At 53.7% G+C, this 26,204-nt stretch overlaps 1 protein-coding gene across 4 annotated transcripts; it reads right to left on the bottom strand.

The window, feature by feature from the left end:
- Positions 1-1,645: 1,645 nt before the first annotated feature.
- PLCB2 (phospholipase C beta 2) lies at positions 1,646-25,504 on the bottom strand. Of its 4 annotated transcripts, none has more exons than XM_066342693.1 (31): positions 25,166-25,500; positions 19,993-20,070; positions 19,310-19,378; positions 18,568-18,708; positions 18,353-18,432; positions 18,207-18,260; positions 18,026-18,101; positions 13,123-13,223; positions 12,807-12,973; positions 12,547-12,693; positions 12,219-12,376; positions 11,882-11,964; positions 11,552-11,636; positions 10,895-11,051; positions 10,643-10,752; positions 10,424-10,520; positions 9,363-9,447; positions 9,117-9,241; positions 8,083-8,237; positions 7,381-7,545; positions 6,680-6,779; positions 6,030-6,134; positions 5,769-5,863; positions 5,554-5,629; positions 4,861-5,122; positions 4,610-4,775; positions 4,421-4,497; positions 4,235-4,330; positions 3,668-3,725; positions 2,887-2,973; positions 1,646-2,544 (listed from the first exon to the last, which is right to left on the bottom strand). In XM_066342693.1, the coding sequence occupies exons 1-31, from the start codon at positions 25,247-25,249 to the stop codon at positions 2,341-2,343; spliced, it is 3,543 nt and encodes a 1,180-aa protein (XP_066198790.1). In that variant the 5' UTR covers positions 25,250-25,500; the 3' UTR covers positions 1,646-2,340. The 4 variants fall into 4 exon arrangements, with proteins under 4 accessions (XP_066198790.1, XP_066198791.1, XP_066198792.1 ...); XM_066342694.1 differs by having other exon boundaries at positions 4,861-5,119; XM_066342695.1 differs by having other exon boundaries at positions 25,214-25,500.
- Positions 25,505-26,204: the final 700 nt, after the last annotated feature.

Raw genomic sequence — 26,204 nt, 5'->3', positions numbered from 1 at the left:
GGTGAGATTGGGGGGTGTAGCGGGGAGGGGCAGGGGGAGGGTGAGTCAACAGGGGACTCTGGCGTCTGAATCAGCAGTGGGATTCAGAAAGGCATAGGACCCTTCTGAAACTGAGGCATGGCAATGAAACAGGGAGCCTTGCCCCCAGCCCCACAGAAACACAGCAGGAACAGAACCCAGGTGCAGTGCACCTGCCCAGCGCCCCGAGGGAGGGCCACTCTTCCTCTGCACATCCCCTGATGCCGGAATTCATTTCCAGGGCCCAGAGACTATGCCCCTTTCCCAGGGGCACTTTGCCCTTTCCTAAGAGAACAGAAAACAGAGCGGTGGGTGACTGGGCCTGGAAGCCCCTAGCTCGCTGTGCCGAGGCCCCTCAGGAAGCAGGACTATGTCTGCTCCCCTATTCCTGGGCTTCCCAGCTCCACATCGTGACCCAGAGACTCTGCCGCGCCTGGTTTGGAAGGAGGGGAAAGCAGCCCCACCTCCTGAGCAGTCATGGGCTGCCCAGGGGGCTCTATTTGGTGGTGGCTCTGGCTTATGCTGCCATGCCTGGGTCAGGGAGTTACTCTAGGCCTGGGTTCTGCCCCTGGACTGGGGGACAATGGGGCAGCTGAGTGCCTAGCTGGAAGGCTAGACAGGGCACTGCACTTGGCTGTATCCACTATGTACACAGGCTGATAAATGACAGGCCTTACTCCTGGGAATGAGCAGGCCCTTAGCCAGGGACTGATAGAATCCCAGAGGTCAGGCCCCCAGAGGGATGGGGGGTTCTGTTTATCTTCTGAAGGCACAGATGCTTATGGCTAATGGCATTTGCTATAGCTCTCTAATAAGAAAACCTTTCCCCAGAGTCAATGAATGCCTACCTTGCTTCTCCCAAGCCAGTGCCTGTCAGCGATTGGGATTTGGGAGGACGCCATAAGTGTGGTAAATGGCTGCCCACAGGCCCCTCTACAGCCATAACTGCCACAGGAGCTCGAGAATCTGACCACTGTAAATGTGCTTAAACACATGCAGGTGGCCTGAAGGTTTGCAACTCCCCAAGAGGGTGGCTGGCACCTGTGCTTAGGCTCTTCTGACCCAGCCCTGAGGTGGAGACAAGGAAGGGCCATATCTGGTGGGGATGGAGAAGAGGGGTGACATCATTTTTCAGTGCTTGTGGCATCAGGGCTGGCAGAGGGGGGAGTGAATCTCCTTAAGCCTAGAGGCAGGGCCAGTCCCCTGGGCTCGGGAGGGCACCTCATCGCAGGGTGCAGCTCCTCCCAAGGGTTTTCCCCAGCCTGCCTCATCTTGGGGCATTCTACTCCCCTCCAACTCATTTCTTAGTCAGGCTTAGGCAGGTGATATCGGGACAGGATCCTTTAGTAGGAGTAAGAAGGAGAAAAATAAATAAACATCATAAAGTCAGGAGAGAAAACAATGCTGACCTTGTCAGTCAGCTTGGGTTGGGGTACATGCTAAGAAATATCACCCCAAGCCTAGGGAAGGGGGTGAGCCATGTTCTGGATGGGAGAGTGCCCAAAAGGCCATCCTTCTCCTTCACCACCCGCCGCAGCCGCAGCCACAGCCACAGCCACAGCCACAGCCACAGCCGCAGCCGCAGCCACAGCCACAGCCACAGCCACAGCCGCAGCCACAGCCGCAGCCACAGCCACAGCCGCAGCCGCAGCCACAGCTCTCTCCGGCCGCCTTACAGCCAGACAGCAGGGGCAGCGTTGTCATGTCAGCCTCCCACCCCCCACAGGCAGACAGCCGGGGAGGGGGCCTCAGCCTGGGATGCTGGGGGCAGCTGATGGGGGCAGCTCCAGGGAGCTTGGAGGTAGTGCCAGGCTCTGTGTCAGGGAGCCGATAAAGAGGCCCATCAGAGCAGGCCTGAGTGAGCTGTCAGCCTTATGGCAGAAAGGGTTGAACTACAGGTGCTAGAGTGGAGCTGCGGGCAGCCAGGCCTAACACTCCAGGTGAGGAAACTAATTCCAGAGTGGGAAGCCACCAGTTGCAGACTAGGAAAGGCAGAGTGAGCCTAGGACCTCATTTCCTGCCTCCCAGTCCACATTCTTTTGCCCTAATGTGACACTAATTCAAGGAGGAGAAGGACGAAGAGCAGGAAATCAGCTTAGAGAGGATCTCTAGGCCTCAGACGCGCCCCTGCCCTGATAGTATCTGGTCCCTGTCTACTCCTGTAGTCTGGCTGTTGAGGAGGGGACTCCAGGCTCCAAGGGAACCCCAGCCTCCTACAGCCTCATAGTGCTCGGGCTGCTGAGGCCTTCTTCCTGGGGGGATGGAGCCCCATCCGAGAGAAGGGGAAATTTCCTTGCAGAATGTCCCGACTGGATGGGAAGGTCAGAGGCAGCTCTCCTGGCTGTCTGCCTTGGCCGTAAGCGGGTCTGGCTCACACAGCTCCCTGGAAGCCCCACAGGGCCTCTCGGGCTTGTCCTCAGCCTCAGAGGGGAAGCAGGCTCTGAGGCAGGTCCTTACTGACTCCTTCACCGCAGCCTCCAGGCCCTTCATCCTGGCCTCATACTCTGTCAGCGCCTCCTGCTGGAACTGCGGAGACAGCAAAGGTCACAGCCTGGCTCAGGAGGGCCTACCTGCCCACTCTCCCTATCCTGGACAATGGGACAAGCAGATGCCCAGTATTTTCAAAGCTCCCAGGATGGGGGTGGGAGGTGGGAGCCCATCAGGGAGCCTCTCAGGAGAGGGGGTTCCAACCATGCAGAGAGATCTGCAGAGCTGCCTCGTGTGAAAGGGCCCTAGGGTGCCATGGGACTGGAGCCTGTGACCCACCAGTAAGGGGTGGCTCCCCCCCCCCCCCCGACGAGAAGCTCCCTAGAGCAGATCTCCGTTACACTCTGGAGCCAGGCCAGCTCTACTGGGGCCAGGGGTTACCTGCTTTTCCATCTCCCGGATCTGCTCCAGGCAGGCTGCCTGCTTCTCCTCCAGCTGCTCCTGATGCCTCTCCAGGCTTTCTGTCATCTGGGTGGGAGTGAGAGGCAGGGGATCAGGACAGCACGGACAGGCAATCTGGTTGGCTCCCAGCTACAGTCCCAGTTATCCAGCTATAAGACTTAGGGTAAATTCCTTAACCTTAAAACAGTCTTTTTATATTTTTTTCTGATTTTGTAAAATGAGGATAACTACCTGTCTCATTGCATTATAAAGGTTTACATCAGACAGTTCATGTGAAGCACTTGACTTAGTGTCTGGCACAGGTCACGACTCAGTAGCTGCTAGTTCTGTTACTGTTGTTAATACTCAGGGGAGCTTTAGGTCCATTCTCAACAGGGCTTTCCTTCCTCTTCCTATTCCTTGGAACCCCAGGAAGCACTCCTCACTCCCTCTCACCCACCCAGCCCAATCCCATCCTCACCCAGCTGGTTAGCCCATTTTGTTTCCATACAGGGCAGCTGGACAATAATAAGCCCCTTTAGGCTGGTACCCCAATCTCCACAGCAATATCAGATCCTCAGACTGGCCTAGGGGCTCCCCATGCCCTGCACTGCCTCCTGCCTTCCCTAGCTGCATGGTTCACTCTGGACAGTACATCTCCTAAGGGCAAAGTAAAGGCCTGAGGCCACCCTCTCTCTCCTATGGAGAGCAAGCGTGCCCGTGTGTGTGTGTGTGTGTGTGTGTGTGTGTGTGTGTGTGTGTGTATCTCAGCATTACATACCTGGTTGATGACCTGTACCACCTCCTGGATGTGGGAGTTGTTAATCTCTCTCTTCAACCTGTTGGGGTAATCAGAATTTCAGAGAGGGCAGGAGGCCCCTGGGAAGAGCTCAGTGAGATGAAGATTCCTCAGGGTGGAGGCCAAATGAGGACTATGCAATAGGGGCAGGAACCAGTCAGAGGGGTGATATGGGGACCCAAGGAGGATTTGAGGGGCCACTAGCAGTCCCAGGGAGCCTCTGAAGGAAGGGCTACCTCACTAATTTGTCCTTCAAGGTGTGCATGGGAAAGCTCAGGTGAGAAGCTGCTGCCCCAAGGTGTCGCCTCCCTCTTTGTGTGCTTGATTTTCCCTTATATTCTCCTTTCTGGTCAAAGAGTTTTGCATAAGGAGGTCACTCTCTAATCAGAGGTGACAGAAGTAAGATTAACTTTCAAGAGGCAGAGAATAGTCACATCTCTGGGAAGTGAGTCAGGACCCACTTGTAGGGAAGCCCCTTCCCAACTGGAGAGGTTCCTGCTTAGCACTAGGCTTGGAGTTGGAGTCTTGGGCCTCTCTTCCAGCACTCACCTCTGTTGGGCCATCTTGTCAGTAGTGACCTTGATCATGGCCTGGATTCGCTCTAGCCTTTTGGCCTCTAGCTTTTTCTTCATCTCTTTGGTATCACTGTAGATAGACAGGGATCAGGGAGATGTTTGTAGGGGCCTGAGCCCTCTTGGGAAGTGAAAGCCAGGAGTGGGAGGGAAGCAGTTATACCTCTCCGAGGTCTCCTTGAGGGTCTTAAGCTCTGTAGCCTGTTTCGCTCTGGCCAGCTCTATCATTTTAGCGATTTGCTGCAGGGAGAGGGAAGACAAGTTTAGCGGATGGGCATAGTGTGAAGCCCTTTGTTGTGCAGAGGGTGTGGGTTTGGTTGGGTTGCAGCTCTCCCCTCCCCCACCCTAGCACCTCGGCCACGTGCTGCTCCTTGCGCTTCAAGATGCTCGCGTACTGCTCCTCGCCTTGCCGCAGAAGCTCCAGCTCCAGCCTGTCCCTCAGCTCGTGCACGCGCGTGTCCGCGCCCTCGAGGCCCTCACCCTGCGTGGCCCCGGCGGTCTCCTCGCTGAGCAGGGTCCTGCGGAGCCCACATGGATCGGGTCCTGAGCCCTCAGCCGCTTGCACCCGCGCCCTGGAGGCCAGGACGTCCCAACTGCCCTTACCTTTTCTTGCGGGAGCCCTTCCCCGGGCAGAGCCTGCGGCCCCCGCAGGCGCCCGCGGCGCCGGGCGGCCCGAACTCCGCCAGCTGCGCGGCGCCCCGCTGCAGCAGCTCCTCGCACCGCCGCGCGCCGCGCTGCTCCAGCTCCCGCAGCTCTTTCTCGTGCCGCCGCCGCAGCTTCACGACCCCCTTCAGCTCCTTCAGCTCCTCCAGGCTGGCGGTCTGCGGCTCTGCGGGGACCTGGGGGAGGCGTCCAGCCCCGGCTGCTGCAAGAGCCACAGCACGGGCTGACAGGTGCCCGGGGACCCCCTGGCTGAGCTCCGCTCCTCCCCGCCCCCCGTGGATGCCCGCGTGGGGCCCCTGCCATGCACTTTCTCAGCGCTGAGGTTTCAGACAGTGTTGCCTTCCCCAGGTCACAGTCTTAGGGTTGGTTTTTTTTTCTTTCTTTCCCGTTTCAATTTATTTATTGATTTTAGAGAGTGGAAGGTAGACAGACAGAAACATTGAACTGTTCCTGTATGTGCCCTGACCACGGATCTAACCAACCGAGCTATCCCGCCGCCCCCCCCCCCCCGTCCCCCTCCCCCCGCCACAGCTAAAGTCTTAGTTATGAAAGATCTGCCCTTAGTTAGGCTGGAATGCAGACAGAGAAGGCAGGACCCTTCCCAGCAGGTGGGAAGACCCCTGCAGTACATACCTGCTAAGCCATTGCTGGTTGGGCCAGTTGCCCCATTGACTTGGCTGGCTGCTAGACTCCCAGGAAACAAAGGCTTCTGGGAAGGGAAAGCAGGTTAGGAAGATAGCTCCAACAGCCCTCTCTCCCTGAGCCCTGGACCCTGCCCCCTCCCTCATCTTCCCACAGAAAGAGCAAAGCTCCCGGGGGCCCCTGGCAACGGACCCAGCAACACAGACCTCCAGCTGGCCTCCCATGGCTTCCTTGAGCTTCACAGACTTCTGATCATGGGCACTGAAGAACTTGATGGGATTGGCGAGGGCTAGAGTGAGATCTGGGTGCACAGGGGCATCACAGGCCTGGTATAGAGTACCTGGAAGCCTCCACAATCCTCACCTACCCAAGGACACCCTGTTCTGCCCCACTCTGGAGGCTGCCTTGAGGACGGGGGAGGGGAGATGGACAGCCCCAGGCTCCCAGCACTCTATGGGTATCCTAACCTGTCAAGGTGTCAGGTACATAGTCCTTCATCTCCAGGAAGACAAAGAGTGCCGGCATGGTGAGGGGCATGTTGCTCTCGCTGTGCAGGCACAGATGATGGTACCCTGTGGAGCGTGACGGGGGAGGGGGCAGTGAGCAGAGCCCGTTGGTGCCCAGCCCTGCATGCCAGCAGCCCAGCACTCAAGGTGTCTGGCTTTAGAGGCAGAGAAGCCAGGGCCCAAGTCTGGTTCTGCACCTTCCTGGGTGTGTGGCCTTGGGCAGGTTACTTTAAATCTCTGAGACTTTCCTCATTTGTGAAATTGGGATAATAGTGTCTACCTCCTGTGGCTACTGTGTGGATTAAGTGAAAATATAAGTCCTTAAAGCATTTTAAGTGTCCGATAAGTGTCAGCTACAGTACTTGGGAAACTGCCCTAGTAGTTTCAGAAAATTATAGGCATTCTGTTTCGATGGCCAGAGTCCCCACCTTTCTCAGTTTCCTGGAGAGGTACTATTTCTATTCCTGTTCTACTCTTTAGGGCTGATAATATGAAAAAATTCGGTAAAGTTTCAGGGTCACCTCCCTGAAGTTGCCCCACCCTCTGTACAGGCACCTGATGCTGTCCTTGGTCTCAGACCTGCTGGGAACAGCAAAGAAAAATGTCCTTACCAGAATTCAGGGCATTGATGGGGATGATACGGTGTCCAAGAAACTTGTTGCCTTCCTCCAAAACAGCCACCCTGAGGGAGGCCAGCTCAGGCATCAAGATCTGGGGACAGAGTTCAGGACGAGACAAGCTGGAGAGGGTGGCCAAACCAACTCCCTTTTTAGTTTCAGAAGTCTAGGATCAGTGTGATAACATGGCAGGTGTGACCAGATTTGCTGAGGACAGAGGGCACAGTCTAAGCCACACACATAGATATCCTCACAGCTCAAGTCATGGCTGGTCCACACGGGTGAGAAGGGCTGAATATGCAGCCCAGGGCTCCGGAGATCCTGGTGCAGACAGCCTGTGACAGCTTTGTCAACAAGTATTCACTGAGGGCAAGGACCCACTGTAACCCTATGGGACCTTGCACCCTGGTCTAGGAGTTCACATTTCTGCCTCTGATTCTAACATGAACATGCATGTGCATGCATAGCCATGTACAAATGTGCACATATACATATAACCTGCCCACAAACTACATTTCAGTAAACTTGCTTTCTGGACCCAAAATTCAGGAGGGCACTAAGTGAGGGGTGCGGAGAAGAGGATGACCAAGGAACTCCCTTTACGTATTTCCTCTTTTCTGTAAGTCGAGGTCAACAACCAGCAAGGGCCCTTACACTGCTCAGAGCCCAGCCCCCAGCCTGCCCTAGCCCCTCACCTTCTCAAAGACAAAGGGCTCCTCATTCCAGACAGGATTGATGGAGTTGGTACTGGGTGACAGCTTGGTGCGATAGCGCCTCTTGGGATCCCCAGGAAGGCCAAACAACTCTACTTCCACATAAGTGCGCACACTGCGTTCTGACAGGAACTGCCCAGAGATTACCTGGAGGTGGAGGCCGGTGGGAGGCCAGCATCAGGTCCCCCCGAGGCGATCCCCCAGAACCTGGGGCCCCTAGCTTCCCTAGCTGATGCTTCCATTCTTGGGTACTGTGAAGAGCCCCACTCAGCTCTGGCCACTGAGTAGAGGCTGTGTGGCTCAGGGGTTACAACTAAGATCTGGTAACTAGGGTGTTTCCAGGATTCAGGGAAGAGGTGTGGGCCTCCCCACCTCCTGTCCCAGGCAAAGAAAGACCAGGGCTCTCTCCCTGGGCCTGGAGCTCCTGGTGCCCCACTCTGCCCACTCTTCTCCCCTCCCCCAACCCAGCCTCAGCCCTTCCCCTTGGTTTCCATAGGGACCAAGAAGCAGCCTCTGGGGCTGAGGCGGAGGCAGTTTCCAAGGCAACTTGCTACTCCACAAACTGGCTGGGACTGAAGTTTTCAGGATATCAGGAGAGGGGGTTGAGAGTGGAGGAATGGGGCTCCTGTGTCTTTCTTCTCAAGACATCAGTCCTCCTGGCCGCTGTCCACCTCAAGGCCTTGCCTTAATAGAAAGGGTGGTAGCTACCACCACATCAATGCCGTCCACCGAGAAGGGGTTGAACTGCTTGTCTGGCCGACGCAGGAACTCATGCTTGAGGAGATAGCCGCTCTGTCCATTGAACTCAAATAGCGCCATGTTCTGCTGCATGGGCAGGTCTGCGGGTACAAGAGCATTTGGTGAGAAAAGTGTGACCTTGCCTGACCAGGCAGTGGCGCAATGGATAGAACGTCAGACTGGGACATGGAGGGCCCAGGTTTGAAACCCCAACGTTGCCAGCTTGAGCGTGGGCTCATCTGGTTTGAGCAAGGCTCACCAGCTTGAGTCCAAGGTCGCTGGCATGATCAAGGGGTCACTCGGTCTGCAATAGCCCCCATCAAGGCACATATAAGAAAGCAATCAATGAACAACCAAGGTGCCGCAATGAAGAATTGATGCTTCTCATCTTTCTCCCTTCCTGTCTGTATGGCCCTATCTGTCTGTCTGTCTGTCTGTCTCTCTCTCTCTCTCTCTGTCTCTGTCACACACACAAAAAGAGAAAGAAAAGTGTGACCCTGTGTCTGTACCCATTCTCTATTTCCGTGTTCCCCAGTCTTTCTCCTGTCTTGTGAATAGGGAGGTTGAACAGACTGTGAGCATCAAGGTTTCTCATGTCTCAGCCTGGTTTCTTACGGTGTCTCTTCTCTCAGGAATGACCCACAACCTGGAGTCAGCAGAACCAAAGCCATAACCAGACCTCAGGCTCACAGTGGGAGTTGAGGACAGTGGAGCAGGTGTTCCCACATACCCACTCAGAAAGCAGCCAGGACCCCAGGCCAACACTCTGGCATCTTCACATACACTCATATATGTGCTGTCATATTGGCATGAGCCAATGCTCTGCTACCCCAAACACTCACACATTTGCATGTGCTCCCTGAGCCTACACAAACATCTGGATATGCAGTCTGTTCTAAAGACCCCAGCCCCACCCCCAGGAAAGGGGTGAAGGTGGGAGGGGCAGGGGTAGGTTCTTAAGGTCCTGGAAGTACCCTCACCCATTGTCTGAAAGTTGAGGGCGACCATCTGGCAACCAGTATTCCAGAACATCTGGGGCATGTAGTTGGAGGAGTCCATGCGAGTGCCCTTGGGGTAAATGCGACTCATCTGGCGCTTGTTGTAGCTGCCCCAGAGTATAGGAAGCCAGCCTGAGGCTGCGCCAGGAGTATCCAACAGCCCCCTTCAAGCCCTGTCCCATCCCTTCACCCAACCAGGGACCCTGGCTACTGAGGCCTCAAGGATACTCCACAAACTTCACTGCAGCCTTGGAGAGCAGGTCAAAAGCCTTGAGCTCCGTGAAAGAGGAGATGACATAACTTCGGTTCTTCTCTGTGTGAGGGAGAAAGAGGAGGGGGAGTTCATGTCCGGCTGAGGTAGTCTCTCAGGCCTACCCTCCCCTTTGGTGCAGCTGCCTCCAGTACAGAAATGTGTCTAACCCAGTGTTTCCACTGACGCTTGAAGGTTCAGAGTCGGGGGAGGGGGCCCACGGTGCAGGTAACAGTGTGTCCTGGGGGCAAAGGGCATGCGCAGGGGATATGCACAAGTATGTCACAATCCTGGAGGGTGTGGGGAACCTGCTAGGTTGGGCCCAGGGAGTCAGGAGCATGCCGAATGAGCAGGGTTTATACACAAAGGGCAGGTGGGGGGTGGTGAGAGGCACACACCGACGGTGCTACACACCATGGGTGAGCACAGGTAGGGACGCAGGTTGTGGGTTCAGGGGTGAGGAGACAAAGTTACAGAGCTATACACTGTGTACAAGTGTATACAGAAAGGTGGTGATGTTGGGGACACACACAGAGGGGGAGAGAAGGCACCGTGAGTGTGTCCAGGGAAGATGAATAATACGACATGGTGTGCACAGACAGTGAAGGGTACAAGGAATAGGTGTGCACTGGCTGCTTTCTCTGCCTCCTACCCCCTCCCAGGAGTCCCCTGACTTTGGGCCTGGGGTTTCTGAGCTTAGGAAACCGAACCTGCAGGAGGCTGCAGGAGTCCCAGGCCAGCCCCACTGAAGTGGCCTGTCATAAACGCCCTGCCTGCCACTGACATACTCCAGAGCATCCTGCTTGGTGCCAAATTCCTCAGCACTGTTCTGGGACATGGGAGCCACTGCCACTTAAAAAAGCCCTTTGCCTGACTCCTCTGATGCATATTTATAGACAGGGTTCCAGTCCAAGGAAGGGGGAGGACCCTTTCCGCTTCTCCCCACCCGTCAAACTGCCTGGTGTCAGGACACACTTCCTGAGAGGGCCTTCTGAACCTAGCTGGACCTCCAGTGAATCACTATGCCATGCTAACTCACGGGCAGAGAACTCAAAGGAGATGAACTTGGTGGGCTGGATGTAGTTAACTAGACTGGACATCTCCTCGTAAGCTGTCACCTCCAGGCCCGCTGTGCCCTACAGAAGAGAGAGGAGGGTGGAGACTAGAACAGCACAGAGCCCAGGGGCATGGCCCCACACCTGGCTGGGAGGGCTCTACAGTGGAGATGGCAGAGGGCTTCCAGGCTGTCTCCACACACCTCATCTGACTGCATCTTCTTTATCTCCTCTTCATCCAGGGTTCCTGACTCTTCCTCCTCCTCTTCCACCACCTCCTCCTCCAGCTCAGCCCCTTCCTCACCAGTGCACACTGCCACACACAGCTCCGTCAGCACAGGGGGTGCTGGGGGGACCTCCATACCCAGCTGGCTCCCCGGCACGTCCCCTCTGGCCCAGCCCCTCTCCCCCATTCCAGATGCTCCCTCAGCCCCACTCCTCCCAGGCTGACTCACCTGTGTCCACAGGGGCATTGGGCGGGAAGCTGCCCTCAGTCTCCCCACCTGGCTCCTTGCTAGGGGATGCTGGGCCAGAAAACTGGTTCTTTTTATTCTTGATGAGGATCTTGCCACGGAGATCCTCAGGGCTGGGCAGGGGGGTGCCTGGTTTCAGCTGTGGGAGAGGAGAGAGTGTTAGCACCATCTCTTCACCTCCGGGGTGTCGCGTAAGTTCCTTCTCACCGAGCTGTGCTCCATCTGCCCCTGCTCCTTCCCCAGCCTTGCCTCTGCCCACTCCCCTCATGTGTTAAACTGACTGGCCCAACTCACCCCAGTTCCTCAGTGATGTCTCTCTCACCTATTCTATCTGTCTTGAACTCCTTTTCCGATAAATCCAATATCTCCCTGAGGCTTCAGCTTAGCCATCACTTTCTAGGGAAGCCGTCTCTGATCCCCTAGCCCGGGTCGGGCCTTCCCAAGGTCTCCCATAGCAGCCTCTGGCTGTCCTCCAGGGTCTTTGTCTGTCTCCCGCTAGAGGGCAAGCAGACTGAGGGCTGGGACTGCATCCTTGTCACTAACGTACCCCTGAAGCCCAGCACAGTGCCTAACACATGCCTAAGCTGGCCCCCACCATGGGTCTCCAAGCCCAGACACCCCGCAGTGAAGCCCACCCACCGGAAACTTTTCCAGGGGCTCTGTGAGCAACATATCGCCAAACATCGTCCGGCAGTACTCGGCCATCTTGGCCTGTTGACGGGGTCTGCAGGGAGCGGAAGTGGGGTGGAGTTCAGCAATACACCCTCCTCTTGGCCGTCCTTGTGGCCCCTGATCTGGGTCACCAGGAGCATGGCGGGTTAGGGAGGCAAAGACACAGGCAGGAGAGCCTGGAGACTGGAGGAGGTTGTGTGGAAGGCACGGTAGAGGCTGGGGATAGCTGGGGGAGGGCCATGCAGGCAGGAGACTGGGACAGGCTAGAGGATAAAGCTGATGGGCCTGGATACTCACGAGTCCACGTGGTTTTCAAATGACAGGATGACAGGATAGGGGGAGGTTTTAAAGGCACTTTCTGCGATGGCTTCAATTGCTTCCTGAAGGAAAGAGGACTTGGTGCTCCAGGCTTCCCTTCCTCCAATGGCACCCTTTCCCTTTACCCAGTTTCAACATACGCATGAAACTGGAGAACCACTGTTGGACCTCTGCCTCCTCTGACCCCTCCTAGACCCACGATGGTCCGAGGCCTCCCAGCTGTCTCTCCTGCTTCATGCCACCTATCCCCGGAAAGCATGGGGACCAGGCACTTCCTTAGTGCCTCGACCATCAGCCTCCACACTCTGAGTCTTACCTTGAAATAGATGTCTGTGGTCATGGTAAAGCCATGGGTGATGATGGGCTCCTCCTCGGGGAGCCTGCCCTTCCAGCAGTCCAGCTCCACACAGCGGCAGCCAGCCAGCAGTACCTGGCGGTACATCTCAGCGGAGGAGAGGCCTGAGAACTGGCCGGCTGTGCCAGAGCGAGGGGGAAGGGCGAGGGCTTCACTCACGGCCTCTCCCTGCCCCCACTCTAGCATGGTTTCTACAGTTGGTACCCCATGGGCAACCCTGTGAGGAATTCAGGGAATAGGAGAAGCCCCCATGAAAGGAGAAGTCAGCAATGAGGTGGCCAGGGCCCACCTGTCAGGTAGGTGTTGTGTGAGGAGTTGATGTAGTAATGGTTGAGTGGCTGTGTCATGTCATGGTGAAGCAACAGCTTGTCCTGGGCCAGCACGCTGTTCTCCGGGCCACAGAGAAACCACACCATACCTTCAGGTGACAGCTGGCCTGGGGTGCAGGGGATAACTATCAGGGCCACAGCCCAGTTGCCAGAGCAGGACAAGCCCACGGGGGGGGGGGGCAGCGGGAGGGGGCGGATGAGGGCTTCCACTGATCCTCACCCCGCTGCACGTTGATGCCACTAGGCTCATACTTGTCGATGAGGCCCTGCACCTGGTTGGGCCGTGCAGGCGGGAACAGTAAGGAGTTGAGGCGGGAGTCCCTCTGTTTCTGGTTGATGAATTTGGTCAAGTGCTCCTTGGTCATGTAGGGTTTGGCCTTGGCATGACTGCAAGCCAGAGAGAAGAACACAGGTTTATATCCCCTAGGCTGGGAGCCCGGACAGCCCCTTGCCCAGCGAAGCTTCCTGTCAGCATAGCAAGTGGGGATTCTAGCCACCACCCTTCCCCCATGCCCAGCCCAGCTCAAGAAGCTCACTATGTGGTAAAGATCTCATCTATTTCTGGCCGAGGGCAGAGGTTCATGAGGAAACTCTTGTACACAGATTCTGGGAAGTCCTCAGGATTGATGGCGTCATTCTGGAGGAGGTGGGGAGGACAGAGAGTCATCTGATCACTTCTGCCCGTCCTCAGCACTAAGAACCACGAACTAGGCCCAGCCCTAGACAAGGGGGCCTGGTCAGCAGGAGCGCTCAGGACAGACAGAGGACATTCAGGACATGCTAAGTACCCACTTTTCAAGGCCCTGGTTGCTGAGCAGAGGGGCTGCTCGGCTGATCTGCTTTGCCCCTGAATTTGGATACTGGGTAGTTTCTTGGCTGACCCAGGATTGGAACTAAGAATGAGCGGAGCAAGGAGGAAAGAGGTCAGAAGTAAGTGGTGCTGCTTGCCGGAGTAGTGTGCTAGCTTTCCTTGAAGTGGGGGGAAATTTTTCAAAAAGAAACAATTTGAATATAAATAATACAATCAACAACAGAGCCTCGATATATACATAAAGTAGAAACTGACAGACTTGAAGGGAGATGTGGACAAGTCAACAATAATAGCTAGAGACACCAAAAAGCACAAGAACAACAACAAAAAAGGATAAATTGAACCTCATCAAAATTAAACACTTTTGCGCTTTGAAGGACACTATCAAAAAGGTGAAAAGAGCCCTGGCTGAGTAGCTTAGTTGGTTAGAGTGTCATTCCAACATGCCACTGTTGAGGGTTCGATCCCCAGTCAGGGCACATACAAGAATCAACCATAACATCATGAATAAGTGGAACAACAAATCGATTTCTCTCTCCCTCTTTCTCTTTCTCTCTCTCTGCCTCTGTCTCTCTCCCTCCCTCTCTTTCTAAAAGTTAATAAATAAAAATGTTTTTTTAAAGGTGAAAAGACAATCCACAGAATGGGAGAAAATACAGGGTGGGACAATAGTAGGTTTACAGTTTATTCTTTTTTTTTTTTTACAGAGACAGAGAGTGAGTCAGAGAGAGGGATAGACAGGGACAGACAGACAGGAACGGAGAGAGATGAGAAGCATCAATCATTAGTTTTTCATTGCGCGTTGCAACACCTTAGTTGTTCATTGATTGCTTTCTCATATGTGCCTTGACCGCGGGTCTTCAGCAGACCGAGTAACCCCTTGCTGGAGCCAGCGACCTTGGGTTCAAGCTGGTGAGCTTTTGCTCAAACCAGATGAGCCCGTGCTCAAGCTGGCGACCTCGGGGTCTCGAACCTGGGTCCTCTGCATCCCGGTCCGACTCTCTATCCACTGCGCCACCGCCTGGTCAGGCTACAGTTTATTCTTGTATTACTATTTATTAATTATTGTATTATTTTCTCTTTTTTTCTTTCTTTCTTTTTCTTTTCAGAGAGAAGGATAATTAGGGACAGACAGAAAGGGAGAGAGATGAGAAGCATCAATTCTTTGTTGTGGCACCTTAGTTGTTCATTGATTGCTCTCTCATATGTGCCTTGACCGTGGGCCTTCAGCAGACCGAATGACCCCTTGTTCAAGCCTGTGACCTTGGGTCCAAGCTGGTGAGCTTTGCTCAAACCAGATGAGCCCGCGCTCAAGCTGGTGACCTCGGGGTTTCGAACCTGGGTCCTCTGTGTCCCAGTCTGGTGCTCTATCCACTGCACCACCACCTGGTCAGGCCATTTTCTTCTTCTTTTTTTTTTTTTCTTTTTTCTTTTTCAAGCCATTTTCTTCTTTTAACGTTTATTTTTTTATTGATTTTAGAGGGAGAGGAAGAGAGAGAGAGGCAGGAACATTGATCCATTCCTGCATGTGCCCTAACCAGGGATCAACTGGCAACCTCTGTGCTTCGGCCTGATGCTCTAACCAACCAAGTTATCCAGTCAGGGTCAATTATATTATTTTCCATAAGAACAACTGTTAGCCTACTTTTGCCCCACCCTGTATTTGCAAAACAGATATCCAGGAAGGGACAACTCAACAGTAAAATACAAATAACCTAATTGAAAGATGGGCAATGGATTTGAATAGCTAATTCTCCAAAGAAGATATTCAAATGACTAATAAGTACATGGCAAGACGTTCAATACCATTAGTGACTAGGGAAATGTGAATCAAAACCACAATGAGAATCTGACCAGTGGTTGAAGGTGCCATGGATAAAGTGTTGACCCGTGAGGTCGCAGGTTCAAATCCCCGAAATGACTGGCTCTGAGTGTGGGCTCGTCAGCACTGAGTCCCTGGCTATAGCAGGGGGCGGGGGGTGGAAGGGAATCATCCACACGATCCCAAAGCCCATCAGCTTGAGCCCAAAGGTCACTGGCATGAAAAGCCCAAGGTCATTGGCTTGAACAAGGGGACACTGGCTGTCAGCCCCAGTCAAGTCAAGGAACGTAGGAGAAGCTCAGTGCACAACCAAAGTGAAAGCAACTACGAGTTGATGCTTCTCACCCACTCCCTCCCTTCCTGTCTCTCTCACTCTCTCTCTTTCTCAAAAAATAAAATATTAAAAAAAAAAACCACAATAAGATGTCACTTCATTCTTACTAGGATGACTAAAATTAAATGAAAAAAAGACAAAAACAAGTGTTAATGAAGTTATAGAGCAATTGGAATCCTTATACAATGCTGGTGGGACCTTAAAATGGGTAGTCACTTTGAAAAACACTTCGACAGATCCTCAAAATGTTAAATATAGAGTTATTGTAGGATCCAATGCTTACACTGCTAAGTATGTAACCAAGAGAATTGTAAACATATGTCCAGACAAAATTACATACATGAACGTTCACAGTAACATTATTCATAGTAGCCAAAAAATGGAAACTACCCAAATATTCATCAACTGATGCTTGAATAAGCAAAATGCGATATATCCATACAATGGAATACTATTCAGCCATAGAAAGGAATGAAGTACTGATACATGCTCCAACATGGATGAACCTCGGGAACATTATGTTAAGTGAATAAAGCCTGACATCAAAGATCACATGTTGTATGACTGCATTTACAGGAAATGTCCAGAATAGGCAAATCTACAGAAATAGAAACAGAAAGTAGATTAGTAGCATTCAGACATTCTGTATCTTTTCATTTCGTTTTAGGAACACCCATCAAATATTGTCCAGGAACATTCTGGAAGGTCAATGTTAGTCTTAGTTTGGAACTGGAGAGGTACACTGATCTCCCTAAGATGGGATCTTGGACCCATCAGCTTAAGCAAAGATAGGCCAGTGGCCCCTACTGGGACACAAGCAGAGGTGACAAATTAGGAGGATTTAGCCAAGGTGGGAGGTGACGAGGCAGGAGAAAAGGAGGACGGATGTGTGTTGACCTCAGCTTGTCATGCTGGCTGGAGGGTCTTTGGCAGGAAGAGCCCATTCCCAGCCCCTCTCCACCCTATGCTTGCATCTCCTGTGGCTGACTGCACATACGGGTCACCAGCTCCATAAAACTGTGATTGTGGGGGAAGTATTCTCCCTGGGACTCATGGGGACAAGTGATCAGTGAGGTCTTAGTTTAATTACAGTGTTCCAAATTCTTCCCAGTAGAAAAGACTCCATGGGGTGCAGGTGGTGCCCTGTATAAAGGCATGGCCAAGGGGGTCCAGGGGCTGGGATCTACTCCCTGGCCAGGCATGAACCTTGCCTCAGGTCTGCATCTGTCCAGAGAGAGGCCCCTCCTTGTTTGTAATTTACATAATACACTTCTTTTTTAAAAAAATATTTTTATTTATTCATTTTAGAGAAGAGAATCAGAGAGAGAGAGAGAGAGAGAGAGAGAGAGAGAGAAGGGGGAAGGAGCAGGAAGCATCAACTCCCATATGTGCCTTGACCAGGCAAGCCCAGGGTTTTGAGCCGGAGACCTCAGCATTCCAAGTCAACGCATGATCCACTGCGCCACCACAGGTCAGGCCTAATACACCTCTTGAGTGTATTACATAATACACCTGGGTACAATTTGTAATAAAAAAATAATTACTTAACTAAAAAGAAAGGGGAGCCTGACTGGTGGTAGCACAGTGGATACAACGTTGACCTGGGACACTGAGGTCCCAGGTTCGAAACCCTGAGGTCTCTGGCTTGAGCACAGGCTCATCCAGCTTGAGCTCAGGCTCACCAGCTTGAGCGTGGGATCAGAGACATGACCCCATGGTTGCTGGCTTGAGCCCAAAGGTCACTGGCTTGAAGCCTACGGTCACTGGCTTTAGGCCAAGGTCACTAGTTTAAGCAAGAGGTCACTGGCTTGGCTGGACCCCCTCACCAAGGCACGTATGAGAAGCAATCAATGAACAACTCAAGTGCTGTAACTACGAGTTGATGCTTCTCATCTCTCTCCTTTCCTGTCTCTCTCTCTCTCTTTTGCAAAAAAGAAAAAAAAAGAAGACAAATTAAAGAAAAGAAAGGGGGAAACATTTTTCTGTGTTGAGCTAGATTCTGTGTCCTGGCAGCTTCCACCCTTGATTCTGTGCCTCTCCCACACCCTGCAGTCCCTTCCGGCAGCTTTCAGATCCCTGGGCTGCCTCTGTCCCGGCTGAGCTGACGTTATCTCACTCCTCCAGGCTGAAAACAGTCATCTCCATTTCCATTCCAAGGCTGGAAAGGGAATGCTCCCACCTCTGCTGCTTGTCCTGAACACCACCCTGTGCCTCCCACACCACCCAGGGGCAGGAGACCAACTTGCTCTGAAGCTGGGGACCTCATTCCCCTTACCCGCTTCTGTCTCTATTTATCGGAAACCAGTGGCTCTAGGGTTAGCTGGCTTTGGGGTTGTTTACTAGGACTGTGCTATCGTTCTTGTCCTCTCCAACTCCCACCAGGCCTAGGCCTGGCCAAGCTGTCCTCTGGGCAGAGCCAGCTCAGGTGACAAGGAGAATAGCGGGGTGGGGTGGGGAGGCGGAGCCACTCACTTTGCCTTTGGGGAGGTGGCAAGCACTGAGGGCAGCTTCTACTCGCTTGCGGTCAGCAGGAAACATCTGGAAAAAACTGAAGGAGCAGAGAAAGGCAGGAGGCAAAGAGAGGAGTCGGGCCTAGAGAAGGCAGGCTCTGGGGAGCTGTGGGGATGTATGGGGACAGAACAGGGAGACTCACTTCCTCACAGGAATCTTCCCTTCAGGGTTGAGCTGCATCTTGAGCTTCACTAGGCTGGTGGGGCAGAAAGCAACCTGTCAGGCCCTGGGGCTGGTACGCTTGGCCCCACGTTCCAAGGCCAGGCCGGCAGGCAGGCAGGCACTTACATCTTGTCCAGGAAGGTGGTACGGGCAGCGTTGGCTGTCAGCGGGTGCTTGACCAGGGCCAGCACGTCTTTAGCCCAGTCCTGCAGGACCCCAGAGCACGGCAGTCAGGCCCCTGACCTCGAAGGTATCCGCACCACCCCAAGGCCCAGGCCTGTCTCTCAGGAAGTGCAGGCTACGCCAGGGCTAATGTCCCAGGCCAGGTGACCCCAATGCACCTTGCCCACGTTCTCTTTGTAGGAGACAAAGTTGTGGAAGGAGAGGTCCACCATGTCGGGTCCAGACACCACCGTGAGTGTCTTCAGCAGGAAGTTGTTGTCGGGAAAGTCCATGTTGAAGACATCCCGGAGCTTCTGGCTCTGCGCAATGACGGCTGGTTAGGTACATCTCTGCCCACTGCACTTCTCCCTGCACCTCCCCCTCAGCCACCTGAGCAGGGGGATAATAGCCCACGGGGGTAGAATCCCACTCCCATCTTAGGAGCCACAGGCCTCAGCATCTCCCTATCTCTGCCTTCAAGAGTTGGGGCTGAGAGGGAGACACCCACAGGAAGAGATTAACCAAGGCCCTGGGGTCTGGGAGGCCTGTGTATTTTGTTTGTTATTTTTCATTTGCAGATAGGTTCTTAGCTCCTGTTCCAAGGGAATCTTGCTCCCACCAATCCCTTCTTCCAATCTTCCTAGGAGCATTAGGCAAATATAGGCAAACCAGTCAGGGGGAAAGGGGTGTGTGTGCGAGCAACACCTCCCAGACAGCCTGGGTGACTGAGGGGCAGGAACTGGCCTTGAGACATCTCTGTTGACTTACCAGAGCCTGGCAAGCCCAGGAGCAGCCAAGCCCTTTCGCTGGCTGCGGTGGGGGGAGGCCCTGCTGCCCTGCCCAGACCTTTCCTCACTTCTCACGGACTCTTGCGCCAGCCCCGTGACCATGCTGAGCCTGAGCTATACTGGGCCCACCTACCTTGGGGATCTTGGCAAACTTCCCAAAGCGGGTGTCCCGGATGCTGGTGATATCCAGAAACTCCATCTCCTAGAAGGGGCCCGATGAGAACAAAGAAAGGATGTGGACATAAAGCAGGGAGGAGGAAGCTTCCACACCCCTTCATGTCTCGAACAACTGCCTTCTCTAGATGCCAAGACCATGAGGGGTCGCCTGGGCCCCAGCCTTCCCTTCCAAGCAACCAGGTCCTCCCTATTCATGAAGATCCTCCTCCTTTCCTCTGTTTATTCCTTCCCTGACCACTTGAGTTACTTGGAGACCCGTAGCCCACAGCCTCACCTCCACCATCATGAACTCTCTCAAGGGTCTCCCTGACTTCCTTCTGCCTGGGTGCTGAGGCCCTTCTCTGATCTCTCTGAGCCCTCAGGTACACCTGGAAGCGCAGGCAGAGAGAATCAGTCTTCCTTGCTCTCTTTCTCCCTCCATGGGATGTTAAGGCTGGAGCATCTAGGCCCAAGGCAACCACGGTTGGAGTGACTGCATCTTCCCTCTCAAAGCAAACAGCCCCTGCTCACAGAAGATCCCCCAGAGCCACCCTTCCCGATCATTCTACTGTCCCTGGCATTCTCTGCATCACCAAGAGGCTGCTTTGACTCCACAGATTAGCAGGAGCTCAGGGCCACTGTAGGTAGGGGCTGCCTCACCTTACTCTGATATGTCCAATATAAGTAATAGCCCTTGGGGTCCACACGGAGGATAACCGGGGAGGCTATTGTTGTTTCCTGTGGAGAGAAAGAGTCAGCACCCTGCTCCGAGACTTCAGGCCAAGCTTCCCTGGCCCTTTGTTCTCCAGAGCTAAGTTTTGTGCATTAGCCTTAAAAGCTTTGGACCAAGGGAGGGGAGGGATAGAGGATTGGAGATGGCATTTCTAGAAGATGTTGGGGACTGAAAAGCCAACAGGGTTTTGGGAGTTTAGACTTTTGGGGGACAGAGGTGTGGGGAATTGGCAGCAAGCTGACAGTCTGCCCAACCCCTCACCTCACTTGTTCTGTGAAGTTGCTAAAGGCTGTTAAGCTGTGCTGCTGGATTGTTTATAATCAACCTATCCCTCATGTCCCCCAAAAAGACTGGAGGCAAGTTTCTTTTATCCTTTGTTTTGTGAAGTTAAGATGTTATGTATGGTGGGGTTTTCTGCACTTGGTAAAGTTCTTGGGTTGCCTTGGAAATGTGATCAGAGATCTCTGATTTGCTAATGGCCTCACTTTGCCCTATAAATAAAGCAAGAAGTAGGTGCGGAGCATGCTCTGTTCTTACCATCAGCATTTTCAGAGCCCTCTCGAGCCCATCCTTTTACTTTAAGCCTACTTTCTTAATTCCACGCCATTCCCACTCAGGACCTGGAATTACTAGCCATGCTGGTTCGTGCAGGAAGAGAAGAGGGTTTCCCCTCTAAACCCCAAAGAGAGGTTCTCCCTCTAGACCCCAAACAAGGTCATGGCCCCCACCTCACCCTCTTTTTAAGGACCACAGCTCAGCCAAAGGACAGAATGTCTCTCCTAAGGGTCCATACTACCTCTAGGATTGCTTAACACAGTGACAGCTGAGAACCCAACTCCTGTGTCTGTATCTAAGGCCCCCCTACCAAATCCAGCTGAAAGCTAGCTTCCCACCTGCCCCCTCCTCCCCTCCATGAACAGCCCCCCAATCCCACCTATCTAACTGACCCAAACACACCAAGGACGTTTTCACCACCAAGCCTAAGCACCCACCCTCCCCTGCCTGAAACACATTTAAGGACCAGCACAAGCCTCACCTCTTCTGAAAAGCCTTTTCCGAAACATACTGGGTGGGGGCTTGTTCTCAGACCTAGAAGCCCATCCAGGAAATCCCCAGGGACTTGTTGACTCCCAGGAAACAAGCCTGTCCTAGACCATGAGCCAGCCTGGTGCCCCAGGTTTGCTAAAGAAGCAAGTGAATGATGAATGAATTCGTTTCTAAATTCCTGTTCAGCTCACAGAGCACACAGGCTACTTTTTATTGTAATGGTATTTGTATGCGTATATAACAAGGTATTCAAGTTGAGAGTCCGGCCTGTGGTGGCGCAGTGGATAAAGCATCGACCTGGAACGCTGAGGCCACCGGTTCAAAACCCTGGGCTTGCTTGGTCAAGGCACATATGGGAGTTGATGCTTCCTGCTCCTCCCCCCTTCTCTCACCCCCGCCCCATCTACCTATTTCTCTCTGTCTCTCCCCTCCCTAAAAGGAATAAATAAAAATTTAAAAAATAACAAAATTGAAATTTCCAACAAGACATGCTAGTTCCCCTGGCTTGTGGAGGAATAGTAGACAGAGAGTATAGAGTGTTGGCCTGGAACACTGAGGTCACCTGTTTGAAACTGGGCTTCCCCGGTCAAGCCACCTATGATAAGCAACTCATGAATAGCTACTGTGAGACAACTATGAATTGATACTTCTCATTAGCCCCCCACCCCGCCATAAAATTAGTAAATAAAATGTTTCTTTTAAAAAATCTTATTAAAACTAGACATGGTAGTTTCTGCACATCAAACCAAAGCAAATGCAGCATTTACAAAGGAAAAGGTACGTACAAAACAAGGTTCTCAGATCCGCAGTTAAGGACTGGAGAAAGAGAACGCTTCATGAGGAGGCTAATCTTGTGCGGTGAGCTCCAATCCCTTCCCTCTCCAAGGGAGAATTCGGGGTGTGTGACCCCTTGTCTTAAGCCTAGTGAGGGGTTCAACTGCACTTGGAGAGCTATTGTCACCCCTGCTACTGTGGGACATAACAGACTGGGGTGTGATTCCTGCCCAGGACACCAAGTTGGTGACAGACCAGATGACTGTTGGAGGCAGAGACTGGTTGCTAGAAGAGCCTGACACCAGAGTCTGTTGGAGCAAAGCACATGTGCACATTCGCTGGGGTCCAGAGTGGGCCTGTGGGAGAGAGGCCAATGCTACAGGAAGCTGCAGGTGGTAACTGGATTCAGAAGACTGAAGAAGTCATTGCAAGTGACCTCCTGAAATACAGATAGCAAGAGGACCCTAAGCAAGAGATCTCCAGTTCAGGGTGGGGATGGTCTCCCAAGAATCCTCAAAAATGTGCACCAGAGAGGCCCTGGCCGGTTGGCTCAGTGGTAGAGTGTTGGCCTGGTGTGCAGTAGTCCCGGGTTCGATTCCCAACCAGGGCACACAGGAGAGGCGCCCATCTGCTTCTCCACCCCTCCCCCTCTCCTTCCTCTCTGTCTCTCTCTTCCCCTCCCGCAGTGAGGCTCCATTGGAGCAAAGATGGCCCAGGCACTGGGGATGGCTCCTTGCCCTCTGCCCCAGGCGCTAGAGTGGCTCTGGTCGCGGCAGAGTGATGCCCCGGAGGGGCAGAGCGTCGCCCCCTGGTGGGCATGCCGGGTGGATCCCGGTCGGGCGCATGCGGGAGTCTGTCTGACTATCTCTCCCCGTTTCTAGCTTCGAAAAAATACAAAAAAAAAAAAAAAAAAAATGTGCCCCAGAGAAAGAATAAACCTAAACATTCTGCATGCTCAGGGAGCATGAGCCAGTTGATGATAATACTTGTTGAATGAAGCCCTTTGGAACCCCTTTCTCACCTCCCTCCTTGTACCCCATCTCTATCAGGGCTTGAAGGAGGAGCAGGGAATCCCATCAGAGGGCCTGCAGCCCATCTAAAACCATTCCTAGAGGGAGAAAGGCAGAAGAGGTGATCCTAAATCAGCAGTTCTCAACCTGTGGGTCGCGACCCTGGTGGGGGTCACGACCCACAGGTTGAGAACCACTGTTCTAAATAAAGATTGGATTTTTGAATTATAACTAGTTCCTGATATAAAACTGAGCTTTTTAAGGAAAAGTGACTATAAGATTGTATTCCCTGGCCCTGGCCAATTGGCTCAGTGGTAGAGTATCGCTCGGCATGTGGATGTCCTGAGTTCAATTCCCAGTCAGGGCACACAGGAGAAATGCCCATCTGCTTCTCCACCTGTCCTCCTCTCACTTCTCTCTCTCTCTCTCTCTTTTTCTCTCTCCCTCTTCCCCTCCTCTCCTATAGCCATGGCTCAATTGGAGCAAGTTGGCCCTAGGCACTGAGGATGGCTCCAAGGCCTCCGCCTCAGGTGCTAAGAAGAGCTCCATTGCTGAGCAACAGAGCAACCTCCACATGGGCACAGCATCATCCCCAAGCGGGCTTGCCGGGTGGATCCCAGACAAGGCACATGCAGGACTCTGTCTCTGCCGCCTCTCCTCTCAATAAATTGGGGGGGGGGGAGTAGAAGAAGAAGGGGTTGTATTCCCTGAGAGCAAATGGATTGTCTGTGACTGGCTCAGTTTCCTTCCATGGGCAAGAAGAGAGCTCCTCAAAACAAAAACATTGTAAAGGGGCATGGGAGACAAAATTAAGTTGGGAGTTGATTACATCCTGTGCATTGTGCTTATTTAAGATGGCATTACATACCCAAGTCATCTGCCAATTGGATTCAATGTAGTCTGAGAGCAGAGCCCTGGTTCATAGGTCCATGTGCCCTGTGACCAAACTTGGGAGGTTCCTGCATGTGGAAGTCAAGATCAAGGACCATGCCATGACCTAACTTGGGGAGGGGAGTGGGACAGCCAGGTTCCCACGTGCCAGCTTGCTGAGAAGCCACAAACATGTCCTACCCCTAATGACCCTCTTTCCAGTCAGGTTACACACACTTCCCAGGAGAACTGAGAGAGGCCACTTCACTTTTCATTCTGAGCCACTTCCTTCATTCCGCCGGCTCCTGAAACATGCCACTACCATGCCACATCGGCCACACACTCCTAGGGAAGCAGAGTGTCTAGCCACAGCCTCCTCCCAATAGTCATGCAACCAGATCACTCAGCCTAGCCCAACCTTGAAAGGCTGAGAGCCCCAGGCTGCCTTAACTCACAGACCCAGAGTCCCTCATCCCACCTATAAGGAGGACTAGCCAGCCCTATGGGCCCTCTCCTTCACCCCCCTATGCACCCTCCCCCCAGTCTTCATGCTCCCTTCCTGGGACCAGCCACTCGACTCTCACACAGAGCCAGCCCAACAACCTCCCCTCCCTGAGGAAGGATCCCCATGCTGTTCTCTTCGCCTACCCAAGAGGATCCCTGGCCCTAGGTGTCTGGGCTGACAGGGGCTGGGAAGCAGGCCCCAGTCTGGGATGGAGCAGACACAATGGGGACAGAGCAGGGCAAAGCAGTGCCTTCTTCTTTACCTGCAGATAGGCAGGCGTCAGGGAGCCAGGCTGAGAGCAGCCAGCAGAAGCAGAAGTCGATCTGTTCCCTCCCATGGCCCTGGGACAGAAGCCTCCAGTTTTCACTTGGAGTCCAGGGGCCTTTTGTGGCTACCCCACAGCAGCTCAGGGGAGAGCAGAGTTTCCTTGGGATGGGCCAGGTTCAGGTGGGGAGGGGTGAACAACTCCAGTGTGACCATTCTCATGGAGCAGGAGCAGAACATCTGTGCTGAGAGTAGGGACCTGGTTCACCTCTGCTTCTGGCCCTGCCGCAGCTCTGGGGCCCACTTTCCTCTTACCAAGGCTGGGACCAAGAGCAGCAAACCCTGTTCATCTTGAGGGCATTGAGGAAAGACAGACCGAGACCCAGAGCAACTTCCGCCCAGGCAGCCCACTGGCTTCTTACATCCAGATACAGAACCTTAGCCCCGGCAGCCCAGGAACATGTTTGGAGCACATGTCCTCACTGCTAGGTTTGTTTATCTGGGCAGTTGTGTCAGCTGCCTGGCCAAGCCACACAGGCGCCTGAGTCCTGAGAGACATAAACCAACCCACCCACCCTGGCAGAGCTCGCTCCACTGCCCTGGTGCCCCAGCAGCCCCTGCCCCACTCACGTCGTCCCATTTGATGAAGCGTTCCCCTTGGCTCAGATAAGCCTTCACCTTGGGCGGCTGCAGGACAGGGTTGAGCAGAGACATGGTGCCAAGTGTTCCTCTTTGAAGAAGCTGGACAGGCAGAGGCGGGTAGGAGGAGGGCGAGCAAGAGAAGAGCCAAGCTGGGCTCACATGATGCCCGCCCTGAGCTGATCCGGAAATCTGGGTGCTCCTACAGCCCAAGGGTGGCAGTGGCTGGGTGCAGAGCTAAGAGCTCAGGCAGAGGTTCAGCTGCCTTTTAAAGCAGCCTCCTCCCACCTGTCTGTAGTGGGAGACTGTGGTTACTGCTTTTGCCTGGGGAGGCCAGGCTGCCCTGTGTAAAGCCCCCGCCCTCACCCTGTGCCTCAGCACTTCCTGCTCAGGGCTTCCTTCTCTGTACTCTTCAGGACTAGGAGGCAGGTCATGAGGCCTGGTCAGCTTGAAGGAGGGGCCTCCCCCGAAACAGTAGTCTCTGCACCCGGATGCAGATGGGGGAATGCAGAAAAAACAATATGGGGCCAGAAGGAGACATTTTGCCCAGGAGAGGACTGCGGGGAGGCAGCAAGGAGGCCACCAGGGAAGAAAGCTCCACGAGCTGGGGTCCAGAGCATAGGGGTCTCTCCCAGAGCCTGAGGCTGGGTCCACCTGGAAGGGCCCAGCTGGGATCGAGTGTTTTGAATAAGCAAAGTTTGCTGAACACCCAGCTCCTCTTTCTCAATGCTTCCTCCCCATGATAATGAGGTGCAAGTGAGGCAATCACGTCCCTCACCTACCACGGGTCACTCTGTCCTCTTGACCCTCTGACCTGGCTACGACCTGGAACCTCCACTGACCAGCCACCCTCAAAGCTGGTTGACAACCTTTGGCCACCAGCCTTCATTGGACTGCCAGGCTCCTTCCTGTGCTCTGTGCTTCCTGTGTCTGGGGTGAGAATAATCGAGGCAGAAGGCTACATGGAGAGCCTGACCAGGCAGTGGCGCAGTGGATAGAGTGTTGGACTGGGATGCCAAGGACACAGGTT

The sequence above is a fragment of the Saccopteryx leptura genome, chromosome 6 (assembly GCF_036850995.1).
Source record: "Saccopteryx leptura isolate mSacLep1 chromosome 6, mSacLep1_pri_phased_curated, whole genome shotgun sequence".
Classification (NCBI taxonomy): Eukaryota; Metazoa; Chordata; class Mammalia; order Chiroptera; family Emballonuridae; genus Saccopteryx; species Saccopteryx leptura.
This window is presented reverse-complemented; position numbering and strand designations above follow the sequence as displayed.

What these genes read in the sequence shown, in the direction of transcription:
- PLCB2 (XM_066342693.1), bottom strand. Translation starts at nt 25,249, where the DNA reads ATGTCTCTGCTCAACCCTGTCCTGCAGCCGCCCAAGGTGAAGGCTTAT. An exon ending in CCATGGGAGGCCAGCTGGAG is followed by an intron (nt 5,630 to 5,768) that starts GTCTGTGTTGCT and finishes TTCCCTTCCCAG; the next exon opens with AAGCCTTTGTTTCCTGGGAG. An exon ending in TCCGGGAGATGGAAAAGCAG is followed by an intron (nt 2,545 to 2,886) that starts GTAACCCCTGGC and finishes CTGTCTCCGCAG; the next exon opens with TTCCAGCAGGAGGCGCTGAC.